This window comes from Tachysurus fulvidraco, chromosome 7 (genome assembly GCF_022655615.1).
Source record: "Tachysurus fulvidraco isolate hzauxx_2018 chromosome 7, HZAU_PFXX_2.0, whole genome shotgun sequence".
NCBI classification, from domain to species: Eukaryota; Metazoa; Chordata; class Actinopteri; order Siluriformes; family Bagridae; genus Tachysurus; species Tachysurus fulvidraco.
The window spans coordinates 22,754,555-22,773,158 of record NC_062524.1 but is presented as its reverse complement, the minus strand read 5'-3'; the positions used below and the strand labels follow the sequence as shown (position 1 = coordinate 22,773,158).

The following is an 18,604-nucleotide window of genomic DNA, read 5'->3' as shown; positions in this document are numbered from 1 at the left end:
GTGAGTATTACTGTGTGCTGGAAATAACATGTATTTTCAGTGATAAGATGGTCTTCAGTCACAAAGAAATGACTTACTTAAACTTACTTTTCCATATAGGGATATACCCTCTGCTCACACCAGGTAATTTACACTTTAATAGGAACTCTTGGGCACCTGCTCATTAATGTAGTTATCCAATGAGCCATAGATTTTTCAACATCATTCTACAGAATTTGGAGCAAAAAATATTCAGCAAACAGCAGTTCTATAGGTGGACACACATTGTTAATCAGACCAGAATTAACTCTCCAATTTTGGTGAACCTCTAGCTATTCTAGCCTCTAAGTCCTGTTCTTGGCTGGGAGTGAAACTCGATGTGCTTTTATAGTCTGTCTGCCTCAGGGTTAAACATGTTGTGCATTCTGAGATGCTTATCTGTTCACAGTGGTTATATAAGCTGACATAGCCTTCCTGTCAGCTTCAAACAATCTGTCTGTCTCTTCTGACCTTTCTCATTAAGACATTTGTGCATGCTTGCTATGCTTTTCTAATTACCACAGTTGTTCAGATTAATTATCAGTCACTGTATTCTTTCTGACAATTTGAAACAATCTAGGCATTTTTCTCTGACCACTCTTATTAACGATTCCACCCACAGAACTGTGGCTCACTCAGGGTTTTTCATTTACACCACTCCGTTAAACTGTAGGGAAATCTGCAACAATCTCAAACAAAGCAATGGGGCACCAATAACCATTCTACTGTCAAAGTCACTGAGATCCTGTTCCTAACCCTAACCCATTCTGATGTTTGATGCGAACTGAACTGAAGCTGTTAATCCGTATTTGTTTGATTTTATGCTACAAGATTGCGTATTTACATTTTTGAGCATGAATATAGGTGGTTTCTTTTTTATTTGTTTATCTACAATAATATTATGGTTTGGTGTTTAGCTATATTTTACTGGATTTTATTTGCACATATACGTGTCCAATTTGAACACACTATAACACACAGTAGAGGCAATTCCAGATGTCGCCCTGTGCGCTATACAGATTATTCATAAAAACGATCCATTCCCACCATATAAGTCTACGTTTTCTCACCCTCAATGAGCCAATCACGGTAGTAGCATTTCAGGCGCTGTCAAAATTCCAGTTGTTGTCCACAGCTGCCAGCTCTCACAGCCAAAATAGTAAGTACAGGATACATTGTTCAGCAATTTGATGATCCCATTCCTGCAATGCTGGAAACTTTCCACACTTGAACGTAGCTAGCTCATTTGCATATCGCATTAGAACTGAAATAATGAGCTTCTAGTGCAGTTATTTCTGATCCCACCTGCCGTCACACTGTCACACTTATTCAACACAGTCGATTCAACTAAACAATGTAACGTGATCCAAAATTACAATAGCAATTTTGAACGATTGTTAAAACGATTGTTGTCTTAATGGTATTATTAATGAACGGACAGTCCAAAACGAGTTTGTTATGAATCAGGTAATGCACTTGTAACATTACTAACATCGAGGCTGTTAAATGGGAATAAGGAGAAATAGAAGAAAAAAAAAAAGAAAAACATTTTGTAGCATAGACGATAAAGATAAAGACATGTATCCAGTGTATTGTTGTACCTTAGACCACTAAGGTCTAAAAACAGCTAACAAATTGTTTATGGGACGAATACACAAGAACAAATGTATAGTAATGTGTGCCCTTAAGCAGTAGAGAGAAGTCTGTTAAATGGCTGGCTTTGATGTGCATTCCAGTCATTAGCCTCATAAATCAAACAAGCAAATAAACCAATGTGACCTGTGTGTGTGTGTGTGTGTGTGTGTGTGTGTGTGTGTGTGTGTGTGTGTGTGTGTGTGTGTGTGTGTGTGTGTGAGTGTGTGAGTGTGTGAGAGTGAGTGGAGGTGGGGGATTTGCAGTTACTATACTGAGGGGGACTGGCATAGCATGTGCTGTGAAGTCACCTGCTTGCTGTCACTGTGTGTGTGCTCATGTGTGTCTATCTATCATGAACTTTGACTCTATCGCTCATTGTTTTGATTTGTGGCCCTTCATGAATCTGTATCTGACTCAGTGCTGACAAGTTCAACCTATCCCCAACATTCCTTTATCAAGTACTCCTCGATGTACATAACCGCTAGTGTAATGCGCAAGTTATTTTACACAAACCTTGTGTAGTTTCTTTTAGTCTTAACATTACGCTTAAACTAAAGTGTCAGGAACTGAAAAATATTTTTCTGATTTCATCTAAATAAAGAAGATGCATCACTTAGTGAGTGAAGAATAAATTTAGGAAATGCTTGAAGGTGTCATAAAATTTTCTTCGGTTGTATGGTGCTGTAGGTGTATGTCATATGCGGATTCATTATAAATATTACAAGTAGGAACTTATGGAGAAATTATACGACTACCTGAGTTTTCAGTGCTTTAACCTTTAATCTTTGATCATGTTAGAGGAAAATGATGGCATCGAATGTTGCAGATGGTCATTTTTTTATTTTTCGAAATCTTGTATTTATTTATTTACTTATTTATGACTTCTCACCTAATTTTGTTGAATGACTTGATTTTGCTGTTGTAGACAATAAGCACACGTTTTTAAAGATTTTTTGGGTTGGAGGTTGAGCTTGTCTATGAACACATTATTGTGTCCAAAGATGAAAAAGTGAGTGTAACTATACCTATTGGGTTCACCTAAGAGTGAATAGGAGGATGACATAGGACCACGCACATGCTAATCGACATAAAAGGCCTTATGAATTCCTCAAGCTCAGTGTTTGGCTCTATTTTCTTCAAAAGCCCATATCACGCTAATTGATTACCTAATCAGAATGAAGATCAAGAGCTAGCGGAAATACAATTTTACATGAAGAACGTGTTAATACAGTGTGAGAAGAAAAGATCGATATAATCACAAAGCCTAAAAATGGCTTTAGGAAAACTACAAGACTGATCAAGGTCGGTAACCAGCTAATGTAAGCAGTTCAGACATTTAGTTACAACTTAATGTAAATCCTCCAGAAGAGCTCCACGCAAGCTTTTTTTTAGTTGTAAAAATCTATGCTGTCTTAACTTTGTGTCATGTCATGTGCATAAAGGCTGAAACAAACCAAAAATAAACATGAGGCTCTTTCTAATCTCTTACAGATATGTTCTTATTTTTTTTATGGTCTTTCTTTTTTGTTCATTCTTACAAATTCACATTTTCCTCAAAGATGTGACTAAGAAAAAACACATGCAAGGAAAGTTCTGCATGTTATCACACTGATGCAAGTGTGATTCATTACTAATTAGATCAGTGCCCTCATTGTGAAGTGTGTTTTAAAGAGATTGATAAATACCCTCAACCCATCTGTGCTGCACATGGGTACTGAGAAATGGCTTCACTCTATTGAGGATTTTTTTTTGAGTGTGTGTGTGTGTGTGTGTGTGTGTGTGTGTGTGTGTGTGTGTGTGTGTGTGTGTGTGTGTGTGTTGAAATATCTCAGCATGTGTACAGGTGCAATAATTTTATTTAGCTTAGAAATCTGTTTATTGTTACACTATATGGCTAAAAGATCGTTGACACCTGACCATCATACCTATATGTGCATTTTGAGCATCCCAATCCCTTTGCTTTTATAACAGCCTACACTCATTCAGAAAGGCTTTCCACTAAATTTTGGAGCGTGGTTGTGGGGTTTGTTCATTCAACCGCAAGAACAATAATAAGGTCACACACCGATGACGGATGAGAAGGCCTGGTTTGCAATTGCCATTCATATCCAGGATACTTCTGGTCTGATGATGACTATATCAGCTATGGAAGCTAATTACAAATGATGGATGATGGATAATACCGGGAAACAACATACACTTATCTCTACAAAACAAATGGAACATCTTAACCTAAGCGCCTAAGTAATAATACACAAAATACAAAAAGAATATTAATGCATGGTGAGTGTAATGAAAGTGGAAATGAGGATCTGATCAGTCACTGTGTCAAAGGCAGCAGACACAGGCAAGTGAAAATATAGTTATTGTTATTTGTATGTTACGACACCCTCCTATTAAGAAACGTCAAAATTGGTAGGATACCTCAAAGTCACGTAACATATATGCAAAAGCAGTGCAGACATATTGTCTTGCACTTACACCATCACATACAGTCCAGTTTCATAAAGATTATAATAGACTTGTATAAGCACTAGCCTAAATGGTCTCATATATTGTGGCAATTAGCTAAATTCATAGCAAAAAATGCCCAAATCTTTCAGCTCAAGGTGAGGAATCATCATAAAGAAAAGTAACACTTTCTATTTTCAATAATTTCTAGATTAAAAAGGGTAACACTACACTACAATGTCAGCTTCAGTCCAAGCTGATCTGTTTAAGGAGCCAAGAGAACTGGACAGGTTAAAGGTCTGAAGTGCTGCTGCTTTGTGCTCTCTTTATGTAGAGGTGAATTCTCTGCGAAGGCATTATCACCAGGCAATCAGTAGCATTCTGGGTAATGTTTGAAACTGTTACATAAAGTAAAAATGGCTCAAGCTGTTGTTGAGAGACAAAAAAAGGTTACAAAGTGAAATATGGACATGTTATAGTGTGGATTTTTTATTTTCCTGCCTCTTAATTACTTTTTCTTATTGGCTTTGTTTCTCTCACTCAGTCTCTTTTGCTTTTCCCCTCAGTACACAGTTTTAAGGTGACAGTCCTGCCTGGTACTAAGCTGGAAACTGGTCTGGCCACACTTCATTTCTGCAACAATCTGCTCGTCATTACCAGGGACGTCCCGCCTGTTATTAGCGGCCAGTGGAACCTCCTGGACCTGCGCAGATACGGCCCAGTTCCCAATGGCTTTGTGTTTGAAGGTGGCACACGCTGTGGTTATTGTAAGTAAACAGGGCATATAAGTGTGTTGTTGTGTCATCCTTGTGAGGCTTGTGAAAAATCAGACAGAGTACTGGAGACCAAAGCTTTAGTGTTCTTATAAATATTTTTGTTGTTTAAAGCAAAATAAGGCACCGTTATGGGTTTTGGACAATGTTTTAACTAAAATGTCTGTCAGCCGGGATGCAGGTATTAATAATTTGAAAGGTTTTATGCCTTAACATGAATTTTAAGACTCTCATCAAGATTCTCTTGAGTGCAATGCTACACTAGAAAAAGAAACAGTGATAATGTATTTGTTTGACTGCATGGTATGCTGCATATGTGGCACTGTCGTCTTTTGTTAAACCCATTTTGTAAAACACGGAGGCTGTTTTTACTGTGGCGGTTTCTTTCATTACCTGTAAGATGAGCTAAAGTGTAACCAATAGGAATATATGACTACCAACACTGAAACTTTTTTTGGTAATTAAAATAAAATATAAAAATAAAATGTAATTAAAATGGTTAGTGAAGAGAAGGTTGTAGTTAAGTTATAGTAATAGATGCATTAATAATAATGTCAGTGGAAGGCCCTCATGAGAAAAGTAAGACAAATGTGTGTGTGTGTGTGTATGTGTGTGTGTGTGTGTGTGTGTGTGTGTGTGTGTGTGTGTGTGTGTGTGTGTGTGTGTGTGTGTGTGTGTGTGTGTTGGTGGAGGGTCTTCAGTCCGGGTGGTCTAGCGGCTTGGTGAATGTATGTCTCCGTGCTGACCACCAGCACAGGGAAGTCACACATATCCATCACACATAAGTAAATGTAAACATTTTCCACCCACTAACCCACACACGCTCACTCAAGACCATCTGTCACCCAAAGTATATGCGAAGTGTGAAGCCTTTTCAATCTAGAAAAAGTAGAAGTGATAGAAACAGGCAGTGAGATATTTCAAGAAATGCCCTGTAGTTGCAGTGTTTGAATGGTATTAACCGAAAGTAACACAAATGCTGTTCTTGCCACGCTTTTAAAAGGAACATGCCAGTGTTTTTAATCACTGTCTACTACATCTGTAGCATATGGGTGACAATGATTTGTCTGTGTGTATAGGGGCTGGTGTGTTCTTCTTATCATGTGCTGAAGGGGAGCAGATCAGTTTTCTGTTTGACTGCATTTTGCGCGGTATCTCGCCCTCCAGAGGTCCCTTTGGAATCAAACCGCTTCTGCCAGGTGTGTACATGTGTGGGTTTGTGTGTGTACTGGGTACGACTGTTAATGTCTGGCAATGCTTATTAGTTTAAATTTCTTAAGTGTGCCATGGCAGTGTGCCATTACATTAGTAATGAGTACAGTGTCAAATATTAATAAACCCCATGCAGTTTAATGATGACATTATGCTGTACGTCAGTTGTGTATGCCTTCCCAGTAATTATGCATGTTCCATTTGAGCCCATGCTTGTGGTGTTTTCATTTTCTGTTGTGTAACAGTGGAGGTAATGGGTTATGTGGTCGTGTTTGTTCAGCTAGCTCATTAGAGGCTAACAAGCATGTGGATGCATCAGTCAGCTAAGATTTGTGGGCATTCCTGTTCTCACACTTTGCACTAGCCAATCAGATGTGAGCTCATCAAGTATTCTAACACTGACAGACAGAATAAATAGTGAGTGAGAAAAAGGCGAGGTGGGGGCTTAAAGTCACATCGGCACCTCCAACACACTTAATCACTTGTAGAACATAGTATCCCATTCCTCCCCTTCTTCTCCATCTTGGCACTTGCTGTAATGAAAGCAGGTCTGTGCCTGGGTATTATGCCGTCATTGACTAGAAACTAAATCAGCAACAGATGCGTTGGCTTTGCAAATTTCACACACTGTTCTCAGTTGCTTCTCCGTGGATTCAGTGTTGGCTTTGTCATATGACAAAGGAAAATTTTTCTCCAAGTTTCTTAAAAGTTGCTTCAGTTATTAGATATTATTTGCTTTGTTGGTTAAAGATCAACAGTCTCTCTCTGTCTGTGGTTTTATTTGGCTGCATGCCATCAAGCCCACATGCCAGGCCTATTAATAGTTAAACGCTAGACAAACTCAGAGGTGTTTTCCTCAACACCCGACCCTCTACATTCATCTCCACTGGCTTTGCAATACAAAAATACACTGCAAGAGGGCAGCATTTCATATTCAAACCATATCATTAAAACAAAATAGTGTATAACAGATAACACATTGATTATTGTATTGCATAGTTTTTTGCTACATCACATAAACAGTGGATACTTAATACTATTTATCAACTGCAATCTGCAAACTGTTAATATTGTTTAATTAAGTGTTTTCTTCTGTTAACTGTTAAACCTACAGATGTTAACAGTATCAAAATAAGCTGGAGGCTCAGTTTAATGCATCTCAATAAACCTAGACTAAGACTCTGTGACTGTGATTCTGTGCAACTCTCAGAGCCTACTGCCACTGCAGTATCAGCAGAGGAGCGACTGAACCAAGAGGCTGAAGAGTTGGAGAAGAGGCTCAGTTTGCTTTCTCATAACACAGGTGCTATATGTTTTAATAGCTAAATCTAGAAAAGAAACTGATGTTATGATTGTTTGTTTCCAGGATGACGTATTCAGTTTAACACTCTTTTTCTGTTTGTTGTGGTAGCGTCCACCTCCAGTTTCAGTTCTTCAGTCGCTGGAGATGACCACAGCATATCCGGGTCTTCTGACTCAGAAACTAGCCACTCAGATTCCAGTATCGGCAGCCGACTGACCCTTTGGGTGGAACCGGTTCCCACCACCACAGCTGAGTCCACTAGAACGTCCTCTCATGGAGAGGAGAAACTGCCAGTTAATTCAGCCAGCACGCCCAGACTGCCATCAAAGCCAACAATTCCACGGAGGCTTCAGGAAATTGGCCGTCAGAGCTCCTCAGACAGCGGCATTGCCACAGGAAGCCACTCGTCCTATTCTGGCAGCTTTTCTTCCTACACAGGAAGCCTAGACACAGGGAGCCCCAAAGAGGAGTGTGGCGCTTTGCTCAGTCTACCGCCATTCTCTAGCCCTGAAAAGCACAGGTGTACCTGTCCGGTCAGCCACACCCATGAGTATCAAGTGCCGTCATCACTACGCTACCTATATGACACACCCCGCAGTCTTCTTGAAGAGGTCAAAGAGCAGAAAAATACTGTAGCAAGTGAACAGACTGCGGAAACAGTACCAGAGCAGACTGCAGCTTCAGCAGCCACATGCTCTGTTCCTGAATCTTCTAGAGACTCATGGGCTCAGGGTTCGTCCAGCACGGACACACACTCTGACTGCCTGATTTGCTGTCCCCATCTGACTTCATCTAGAATGCTCTTCACCACCTGCCCCGTCTGTGGTGGCTTAAAGGTACACTACCATTACACATTGCAGAATATCAAGCAAGACTATTTTAGTAATTATTAATTGGCTTAAACTAATTTTAAGCACTATTTACAAATACAGTTTGCTATCAAAATATAACACATTGCAAGCCATAAATTAGAAATAATTCATTTGAGGACACAGTTTTTTTTTGCACTTTACACTGATCATTACAGTCTTTCCAAATTAGATAGATTGCCCATAAATAGGTTATTTTAAACGTTTTCATTGGCTTTTTCCCCCAAGTCTGTTTGTTTGACAGATCACTAAACCTATCTGTCACCCCTGATTTGCTCAACAAATGTGCAGTAAAGTGTTGTCTCAGAAATTTGTTCATTTCTCTAATAATCTGATAGTCAATACTGGCATGTTTCTGGCATGGATTGTCTAGTTCTTACCCATCTCCCTAAAACTATGCTAAAATGTTCCATTGATGGACCGGTGTATATCTTGCACCCAGTATTCCCAGGATAGGCCCTGGGTCTTTTGGATCCCTGACCTGGGCTGGTTTATGCAGTTACTGAAATTGAATCTACATTGACTGAAAGGGACCTATCAGTCGAACAAAAATGCTTTAATTCAAATAACTAATCATTTTAGTCTATAAAAATAAAGAAAAATATGTGATACTCTGACTGTAGTGAGGGGCTATGGGCTGGCTAGATAGCTGTGTAATGTCGCTTTTAGAGCGACTTACTCACAGGCACTACAGCACTTTTGACATCTGAGGGCAGGGCATTCAGACCTGCTGTCAACACACTCTTGGGATTTCGAACTCTAGCCGTGAAATGTATGACAAGTTCATCCCCATTGATTTGTGTTGTGTTCATCCTGTAAGATAACAAGACAAAGACGACTAATTTGAAATCTTGAACACAGAAAAAGGTTAACTACTTCAGAAAGCCTTCAGTTTTAGCTTTGCCACTTGTCTTATTTAAAACCAAGGCAAACTACACATTTTGAGCACTGCATAGCAATGTTAAGATGCACCGATATTCAGCAGTATTTTCTCATTGCATCATGGGGCAAATATTATGTTTGTGTTTTCTTCTGTAGCTCCCTAGATCCAAAAGACACCACTGGAAAGAAGATTGAAATATGATTTAATATAGCTCATACACACGAGCTGCTAGAGGATCGAGCTGAACGTACATCATGATCATATTTGAAGCAAGAGATACAAGACTCTTTGAACAAATTGTGACAGTTCTAGTAAAAAGAGAATGGCGCGGTATAGCAATTATGGCAAAGCACACTCACTTTTCCTCTCCCTTAATTCCGCACATTAGCTCAAGGCGGCATATTGTGCTCTTAATTTGAACCACACCACACTTGAATTCAGATTTTTTAAAAGCTAAACGATAAAAGCTGTGAGGAGAAAGAAGTATTCTGTTTTACTTTCTTACAGAACTAATGCTCTTATGAAGTGCCGTGATCAGATAAGGCATAGTAAAAGGCTCTTTGTTGCTCATTTTTGTTCTTTGTGACTCACTGCTGTAATTAAAATTTTGTTGCCAGATCAAACCGAAAAAAATATAAACCTCAGATCGATAGTATCACTGTGTGGAAGAGGAGATCCATTCTCTCATACAAAGGTTTTTCATTTCATGGTGGCTAGACTCATACATGTTCATTGAGTTTACGGGCACAAGTAATTATTACTGTGATAATCAGTGAATCTGTTTTTGTTTTTTTAATCAGCTTGCATGATAAAATCCTCCCAATTAGATTAAATACATTTCTATGGATTATTTTTTAAATAATGTATATTAAAAAAAAAATATATTTCTTTACAGCATTTATTTCAACTAACTATACTATACTATACTTTACTTTACTACTATATAACAATCAAAACAAGGCTTAATTATAAAACTGCAATGCAACGATACTGACATTTATCAGATATTCTCACAGCATAGGAAGATAATCACAGCACAGGAATATCATCAAATGTCAATCAAATGAGATGCCCACGTTTGTGTAAGGTGATGGTTTTTTGTATGTTTTTTTTACTGATTCCACTCACTGTATGACTCAATAAGCCTTTCAAGCCCTGATTTGTTTAATTCCAGACAAATCAGACAAATTTCAAATACATTTCATTTTTTGTAGAATTTTGAGGAAAATGATGAATTTAATCCATTTTGGAATAAAGCTGTAACATAACAAAATGTGGAAAAAGATGCGGATGCACTGTATACTAGGTCACAAGTGTCTAGTGAAGTAAATGACTATATATAGCTTCAGTAATCACTGCCAAACACTGCATAATCCACACGCTGACATTACATTTATATTTACATTTACCATTTGGCCCTTATCCAGAGAAACATACAACAGTGATTTTAAGTCTCTGTCGATTAATACATTAACACTGGTTCACTAGGTTAGATATTTAGGACACCATCATCCTAAATCTCTGTTCAGGTTTTTATTTATTTATTTATTTATATTTTTTAATATACACATAGAACAAACAAGGGAAAAGTGCTAGTTTCAGTAAGAGGTAGATCTTCACCCGTCCTTTGAGATGGCCAGTGACTCAGCTGTTCGGACTTCGAGCGGAAGTTTTTTCCACCACCTCGGTACCAGAACAGAAATGGGTCTTGCTGTATACCGAACTTTTACCCTGAGAGATGGTGGGATCAGTTGAGCAATCGAGACAGGAGTTTTACCACATACCGAGAAGACATGAAACATCTCATGTGAAAACTCAAGTTCACTTATAATGGGTGTTGACTTCCAACAGTCACTGTTGATGTGTCTTGTGTTTTTTGAGAAAACCACATCTTAGGCCTGAAAATTAAAATCAACTCTTAGACCTATATTAAGCCGGGCACACTCTGGGTGATTTTGGCCACGATTTGGCCATCTGAGACAAATTTTGGAAATCTCAAAACTTTCCTAGTATCCTAGGGTAAAATTTGTAGCTGTTTTATGTGGTCACCGACAGCCGATTAATAGCCGTTGCGATCAGTTTTTTTTTTATCTGATGAAGTTCTGGCATTGTCAGAATATTTCTGCCACATGCCTGCAGTGTGATGCCTACGATGAGCGTCAAACCAAAAACCAATAGGAGCATCGAACCTGATGCATGACATCCCAACCCATCTTAGCACGACAACTTCAAACCAAATGGGCCTGAGCGTGTCACGGATCGAGCATGTAAAACCCCGGACATGTCTTCTTTTGTGCATTGTCTACAGTATGATATGAGGATCATGTTCATTCAAATTCATTCAGTAATTTTCTACTGCTTATCCGAACTTCTCGGGTCACGGGGAGCCTGTGCCTATCTCAGGCGTCATCGGGCATCAAGGCACGATACACTCTGGACAGAGTGCCAACCCATCGCAGGGCACACACACACTCATTCACTCACACACTATGGACAATTTTCCAGAGATGCCAATCAACCTACCATGCATGTCTTTGGACCGGGGGAGGAAACCGAAGTACCCAGAGGAAACCCCCGAGGCACGGGGAGAACATTCAAACTCCACACACACAAGGCGGAGGCGGGAATCGAACCCCCAACTCTGGAGGTGTGAGGCCGTGCCCCCCTTTCATTCAAATTGATGTGAAAATCTCAAATGTTTATGAAAATCGCACAGTGTGAGCCTGGCTTTAGACAGGTATTGAGTTTTACAGCAAAGTGGTTTCCTGTTCTTTTTGAACATGTTCTTTTTTTTTTTCAAGTAGCGTTAACTAATTGAATGATTTCTGATCTCAAACAGAGAGCACCCCTTCCTCTGGCAGGAGCTTCACTACAGCATGGCATTCCAGGTAGGACAGTCCGCATGCTAAACAGCTATGAACAGCTGCACTATTAAGCTTATTTAGTTTATGTTTAAAAGAACATTCAACACAGTAAAATTCAGTCATCCCGTTTAACCATTATTCTGCATCTGCAAGAACATTTTACACACACAGTCCTTAATATTCACACCTCTATCTCTTTTTTTTCACTGAGAACATTGCTAACAGACATCATGCAACGCAACTAGATGATGCTGTTTTTCATTTACATTTTTTGTAAATGTTTAACTTTTGTCTGAACTTTTGAATTTAACATTTTTTACCACATCTAAATCAGCATCATGCTGAACAGTTTATGTTTAATTGTCAGTTTATTAGGTACATCAAGCTTACATCCATGCTCACTAGCCATTTTACAAGGCACACCTGCCATAGAGGGACCATGGGTAAACAGTAATTGCATAATTGAATAAAATACCCAGAAAATCGACATAAGCAACTGAGTATTCGTTCTGTGAACACACATAACTTTCGTATAAATATTGACAAATGTTTTGGACTTAAGTAGAAATTTGATGAGATGAACCATTTTTAATCCTTTATAGGGGAAATGCAAGTATGATGAATAACAACAACAATAATAATAATAATAATAATAATATGGGATGAATATAAAAAAAAAAAAACAATAACAAATACAATAAAATAAATGTTGTTTCTCTCTATAATGATTAGTTGCTGAACAGAGCCCAACAATTGTATACCTACAAAGCACACATCTATCTAACTGATAGAGGTTCTAATAAGTTGGGTGTACCTAATAATTAAAGAATCTGACATCTGGAATGATTTTGATGCATAATAATGATTGTTAGTAGTCTGATATATGTGAAACTGTATGTGTGAAACAGCAGGTAAGTAGAAGCTTTTTAAAGGTCCCATTCTTAGAACATCAGATGTTACTTCAGCAGGTGGAAAATCTGGTCTCATCAGTGATGCATCTGCTCGTGCAACCAATTTGGAGTGGAGTCCACAAACAGATTCGGAGACACAAGGCCTTACATTTACAAGTTCAGGGACTGAGAACAAGTTGCAGAAGAGAAGCTCTAAGAGCTATTATATAGACAGTCTGTCTGATCTGTTAGGACATTACTCTCCAGGGAGGACAAACACCAGGTCAATTAAACCAAGCCTGCCTGATCCAGTAGGGCTTTATTGTCCTCCAGGGAACAATAGCCTGGGATCAGACCAATCTGGTTCATATATCCCAATGGCTTCAGCATTAACATCACCTCAGTGCCCTTCACTTTGCCAAGTTTATCCCACCATTCCTTCCCACCATACTTCTCGTTTAACGATCTATGAGAACTGCCTACAATGTAGAAAAGGTCAGGATGGCTGCATGTTGCCCAAGGTTGTTCCTTCAGCAATTAGTAGCTTCATCCATCCATCTGGACAGAAGAGAACTGGTGGGCAGGAACAGTGTCCCTTTTTCCAATACATGAATGCTGATTCCTGGGGATTAAGCTCAGAGATCACTCATGTGGAAGAACCTTCTCTTCCTACACTCAACTCCCAGCCACCCGTACAGCTCGGTAATGGAGAAACAGCAGTGGGAGGTAAGGGATCAACCAAGAGCCTCAGCTAAACCCAAACTGGGCACTCTTATAGTCTAACCCAAGAGACCAACAAGCACTCACTCCTCATTTATATTGTTTTTCAAGATCTTTCCTGAACATTTTCTTCCCTTTTGTGTTTGTTTCTCTCTGACAAAGTAATAAAACACCCTTTTGTCTTGCTGGGCATGTGCCCTTTTCCTTTTCTTGACCTGTTTTCCTTTCTATGCCTGCTGCATCTACTGTACCTCCTCACCACCCCACCCCCTTACATAAATTTTGTTCTTGTACATGCTGTTTTGGAGCTGTGGATGGTTAGAGGGAATCTCTGGCTTGTGAAATGAACTTTAAAATGAAGTAATACTGGCAGTTATCATTTTAAAATGATGTGTGTTAAGCTCAGTTTTGAGTAATGGTAACCCTTAGGCTAAGGCATTTTGGCAGTCTAGATAGGGCTGCCATCTGTGGCACCAGCCCACAGACTGCTAGACAAATTGTACAACTATATTCAGACAGAAGGCCTACTTGACATATATCTTAACTTATGTTCTCAAGGCAAGCGCATAGACTTGTATAGGAAAGATCAAGCTAATTCTATGCATGCATTTATATGATATATTTTTGATTGATCTGTGCACAAAAGGTCACACAATCTACATGTAGGCCACAGCTTAACTCTTGTAATAGGCCATATATGACCAAAAATGTATTTGATTGAAGTCATATTGGTAATTTCAGATGCTGCTCAGGCTTACAGTGATTACCAGATAACATCACTTGCTCATGATCATGTACATGCATAATATCAAGATTGTCCTTCAAATTGCATTTTGTCTTTTCCTGTCCAGATAAGAAGCAGAGAAGTCATGCGGAGAAAGGGAGAATGGATGCCGCCTATGAGATCATGGAGTGCCAAGCCACAGACAGGAGCTCAGAGGTTCAACACTGAATGAGATGAAGGGTCTGGCACTGCCTTTGACAGGCTGTGATAGAGAGAGCTAGAGAGAGAGCGAGAGAGACAGAGAGAGAGACAAAGAGAGAAGGCAAAAGAAACAGAATCATGTTTGTCATATCTTAAGTGTGGAAGCTAGTTAAAGCTTGTGATAATACCAGTGTTCTGAACAGAGTGTGTTGTGTAAGAGATTGGACAAAGAATTTTCACACCCTCCTACAAGACAATCGTAAAGAAAGAAGCCGCTCATACCAGCACATCTTATTTTATTCTCTCTCTCTCACACACACACACGCACGCACACACACACACACACACACACACAAAACATGCCTAAACATTTAATGAACACACTAAATAAGGGAATTTCTGAATGTATTAATACCATTTGAAATGAAAGCCTAAGTATTGACTAAATACATAGTGGGGTTTTCAAATAGTAGGTTTCCAAATAAGCTGCACTGTATTCGATTCCCAAAATTAAATTAATTTTTTTTTTTTATTATTTTTAGCCATATTATTTTCTGATGTTTTTCTATATAGCATGATTGTTACTGTCTTTTCTCTTTTATAAGATTTACATGTCTTTAATACACAGGAAACAATATTTGACACCCAGTGACATATGTGACTCTCTTTCAGTCAGATGAGAAGAGCAGATATGAGCTAATGGGCATTTCTGGGCAGCAGAGGGGCACTGAAGATCCTGAAGGTAAGCAACCATATGTTTCATCTGACATTGAAAAACAACTCAGTTGCCTCAGATGTCAATACAGCTCATACCTTTGGTCTTGTGGTACACAGGTTCACAGTTGTGTGGGTTAGATTAAGGTTTATATGCATAGTTTAGTCGGTCTGAATCAAAGGTTCCAGGGGGACCAAAACCACTGGTTCAAAAGCAAGGGGGTCTGGTGCGCAGTGAGAAAAGTGAAAAGGTGATTCAACCTTGCATCAGCTCAGCTGTAGGAAATGAACCATGATGTATTTGGGATGCTGATAGCATTTGTTGAAGATATGAGGTGTTAACTCAAATGCAGGCAAAGAACAGAGCTGTAGAGCTGTCAAAATACAATATGTTTTAAACCAACCAAAAGGATAATAGATATACTGGTTAAATTAAACAAACTAGTTAAACTAGTTATTTAAATAATCATGAATTAGTTTCCTTAGCTCTGGCTGTGTTTCTTTGCACACTTGGCAAATATGCTACCAATTTCACATTGATTCAGACTTGCAAAAAGAGATGTAAAATGGTGTGAAAGTGCCCATAAACATTTTCTTTTGATAATCTTCATTCAAATTGGACAGAATTAACTTCTGGTATGGCTCCAGAGGTGCATTTGCCCAATCTGGACTCGTTTATAAAACAGCCAATACAGTATGCCACAGTCTATGTACTTTGTGTCTGATTAGGGGAAGTCAGAACTGGATTCTTAGCTGAATAACATTTATCTCGCAAAAACATTGTCATCAATAGAGACCATTCAACTGTCAGCTGATTGTGGTGCCATGGGAATTTAGCCTTTACTCCACATAAAGAGAGCACTCGAATCCTTTAGTCTGTCCAGCTGTCTCACTTCCTCATCTGTTCACTCTCCTGAAATGTATCAGCTTCCAAAGCTTCACTTTCATGCTAATACCGCCATCGGCGCCGTCGCACTTGTCATCTTGTATATCACTAACTAGCACAGCAGAGATCTTTTCCATATTGCTGGATTGCATTCTTGGAAATTTTGCTGTTTCCTCTGTGTCTATGTTGGATTTCATATTAATAACACAAATTGCAATTTTGTTTTTAGGAATTAACAAGTAAATACTTGTTAAGTCCTGTTAAATAAAAGGCTTTGTATTTTCACTAGCAATGTTTCCTGGTGACACCAGAATGTCAGACAACTATTAACTTTTTAATTTAATTAAATTCCATTCAAATTTATTTGTATAGCACTTTTTACAATTGACATTGTCTCAAAGCAGCTTTACAGAACATAAACATAAAAGGTTATTATGAAGAATAATATAAAGATTAATAGAATTCAAAATTCAAGATTAATATTAGATATATTTTAATGTTTGTATTTATCCCCAATGAGCAAGTCTGAGGTGACTCCGGTGACTGTGGGGAGGAAAAACTCCTTTAAATGGTAAAGAAAGAAACCTTGAGAGGAACCAGACTCAAAGGGGAACCTCATCCTTATACAGTATGGGTGACACCGGAGGTTGTGATTATAAATACATAGTCTGACAAATGTTGTATTGATGATGAGGCTGTTGTCCTCAAAGACCACATGGAGTTGGCATCTCCTCTTTAGTATCGCAGAGCTAGATCATAGTAATGCATTACAATAGTCCAGTCTAGAGGTCATGAATGCATGAAGTAGCTTTTCAGACTCCGATAAGGATAGGATGTTTCTTAGCTTGGAAATATTTCTAAGGTGGAAGAAGGGTGTTTTTTTTTAATATGGGTAATGTGATTTTCAAAACATAAGTTGCTGTCTAATATAACACCCTTTCACTGTTGAGCTAGAAGTTACAGTACATCTATCTAAATGGAAGTTGAAGTGTGAGAGCTTTTCAAAGACATAATGAAACACATCCTGTATATTACAAAGTAAACACAATGTCTAAAGGGTTGCACTAGTCCTTTTTTTTTTTTAGATTTTATTTTGTTTCTTCTAGCATCAGTGCACACTGTGATATGTCCGATTCATGTCTATTTCTATTTATTGAGGGGTACAGTATGTGTGTATTTTGGCCAATCAATTAAATTTGCACTTGACTTTTAAATACATGGTTCAGTCTAGAACAGAAGGCCTGTTATGGAAAGGGCAGGGGACCCAAGGATACTTCAGATACCGGGCAGCAAACAAGTGTTTCTGTAAGGTGTTTTATTTCATAGGTAACTACAGTACCTTGCTGTCTGAGATAAGCTGCATTGCAGCTGAGATAAGGATAGTTGCAGCATAAACCATACCGTATTTTTGCTTGGGGGATTAATCACACTTTGATTGGGTCTTTTCTTAGATAATTTGGTGCTAGACTTGATCAGACCAAAGTTCTTTATTGTTTTAGATTAGATTAGATTAGATTAGATTCAACTTTATTGTCATTGTGCAAGGTACATGTACAGAGCCAATGAAATGCAGTTAGCATCTAACCAGAAGTGCATAGTTAGCCTATTTACAAGTGTAATAAATAATGGTATGAGGTTATACAGAAGGTGTAGTAATATGTACATATAACTGAATAAGGGTATATATAGTGTGTTTTTTATATAAGTATATATATATATATTTGTGCTGCACGATTAATCATATCGCAATCACGATATCAAGCCTGTGCGATATGATGCAAAATGCTGCGATTTTATGAAATAAATAAATGGATGTGTAGACATGACAACCCATTCTCTCTGAAAGCTGTTTGCCTATTTCATACACTACACCGCTATCCACTAATAAAAAAAAAGACCAGTGAGTTTCAGTTTAGGCAGTGGCACGTGTGGCGCGTATGGTCATGTCATGACTTTTTCCGGTGTTTCAGCACGGAACGGGTGAAGATTGATGCCAAGCAGACGGACACTGAACTGGTGGCCAGAAAAAATGCTACCTCTGTTATATGTAGTGTTAATTTCGTCAGACGAGACAAGACAAAATATGTTCGTCAACAACCTTTTTTTTTTCATGACTAAGACGAGACGATGACAAGACTGCACCACTGTCCAAAAATGCTGACTAAGACTAAATTAACATGCATTATTGTTGACGAAAAAAGACGAGCCGAAAATGTTTTGTATAAAATAAAAACTAAGAAAAAATCTCGTTTCATTTTCGTCTACAATTGTCTCTGTTTTTTCATCAGCTGTTACGCCTTTAAAATATTCAGAACGAGTTCACAGCTTCGCGCTGTTGCTCAAGTTACAGGTCTCATACGCCTGTGGCTGCAACACGAAACTGCCGAACAATTGTATTGCTTCCGCAAAAGAAAATAGTGCGCTTCGTCTCTACGGTTAGAATCCTGTGTGTCCATGGCAA

The 18,604-nt window shown here is 38.6% G+C and overlaps 1 protein-coding gene across 5 annotated transcripts in view; it reads left to right on the top strand.

Moving 5' to 3' along the window:
• Positions 1 to 18,604, top strand: part of LOC113635547 (protein Dok-7-like) — a 30,498-nt gene that overhangs the window by 3,222 nt on the left and 8,672 nt on the right. Inside the window, exons 4-11 of one of the 5 annotated variants that reach the window (XR_007143516.1) lie at positions 4,671 to 4,871; positions 5,957 to 6,076; positions 7,300 to 7,392; positions 7,501 to 8,228; positions 11,984 to 12,032; positions 12,974 to 13,624; positions 14,470 to 14,582; positions 15,216 to 15,285. Coding sequence is in view for 3 of the 5 variants with exons in the window: in XM_047816336.1 (XP_047672292.1) it covers positions 4,671 to 4,871; positions 5,957 to 6,076; positions 7,300 to 7,392; positions 7,501 to 8,228; positions 11,984 to 12,032; positions 12,974 to 13,624; positions 14,470 to 14,558; positions 15,216 to 15,285 (2,001 nt within the window). In the remaining 2 variants the exon portion in view is untranslated. Of the gene's footprint in view, positions 1 to 4,670; positions 4,872 to 5,956; positions 6,077 to 7,299; positions 7,393 to 7,500; positions 8,229 to 11,983; positions 12,033 to 12,973; positions 13,625 to 14,469; positions 14,665 to 15,215; positions 15,286 to 18,604 lie in introns of those variants that run through there. The other 4 variants (XR_007143515.1, XM_027135036.2, XM_047816336.1 and 1 more) reach the window with 4 other exon arrangements.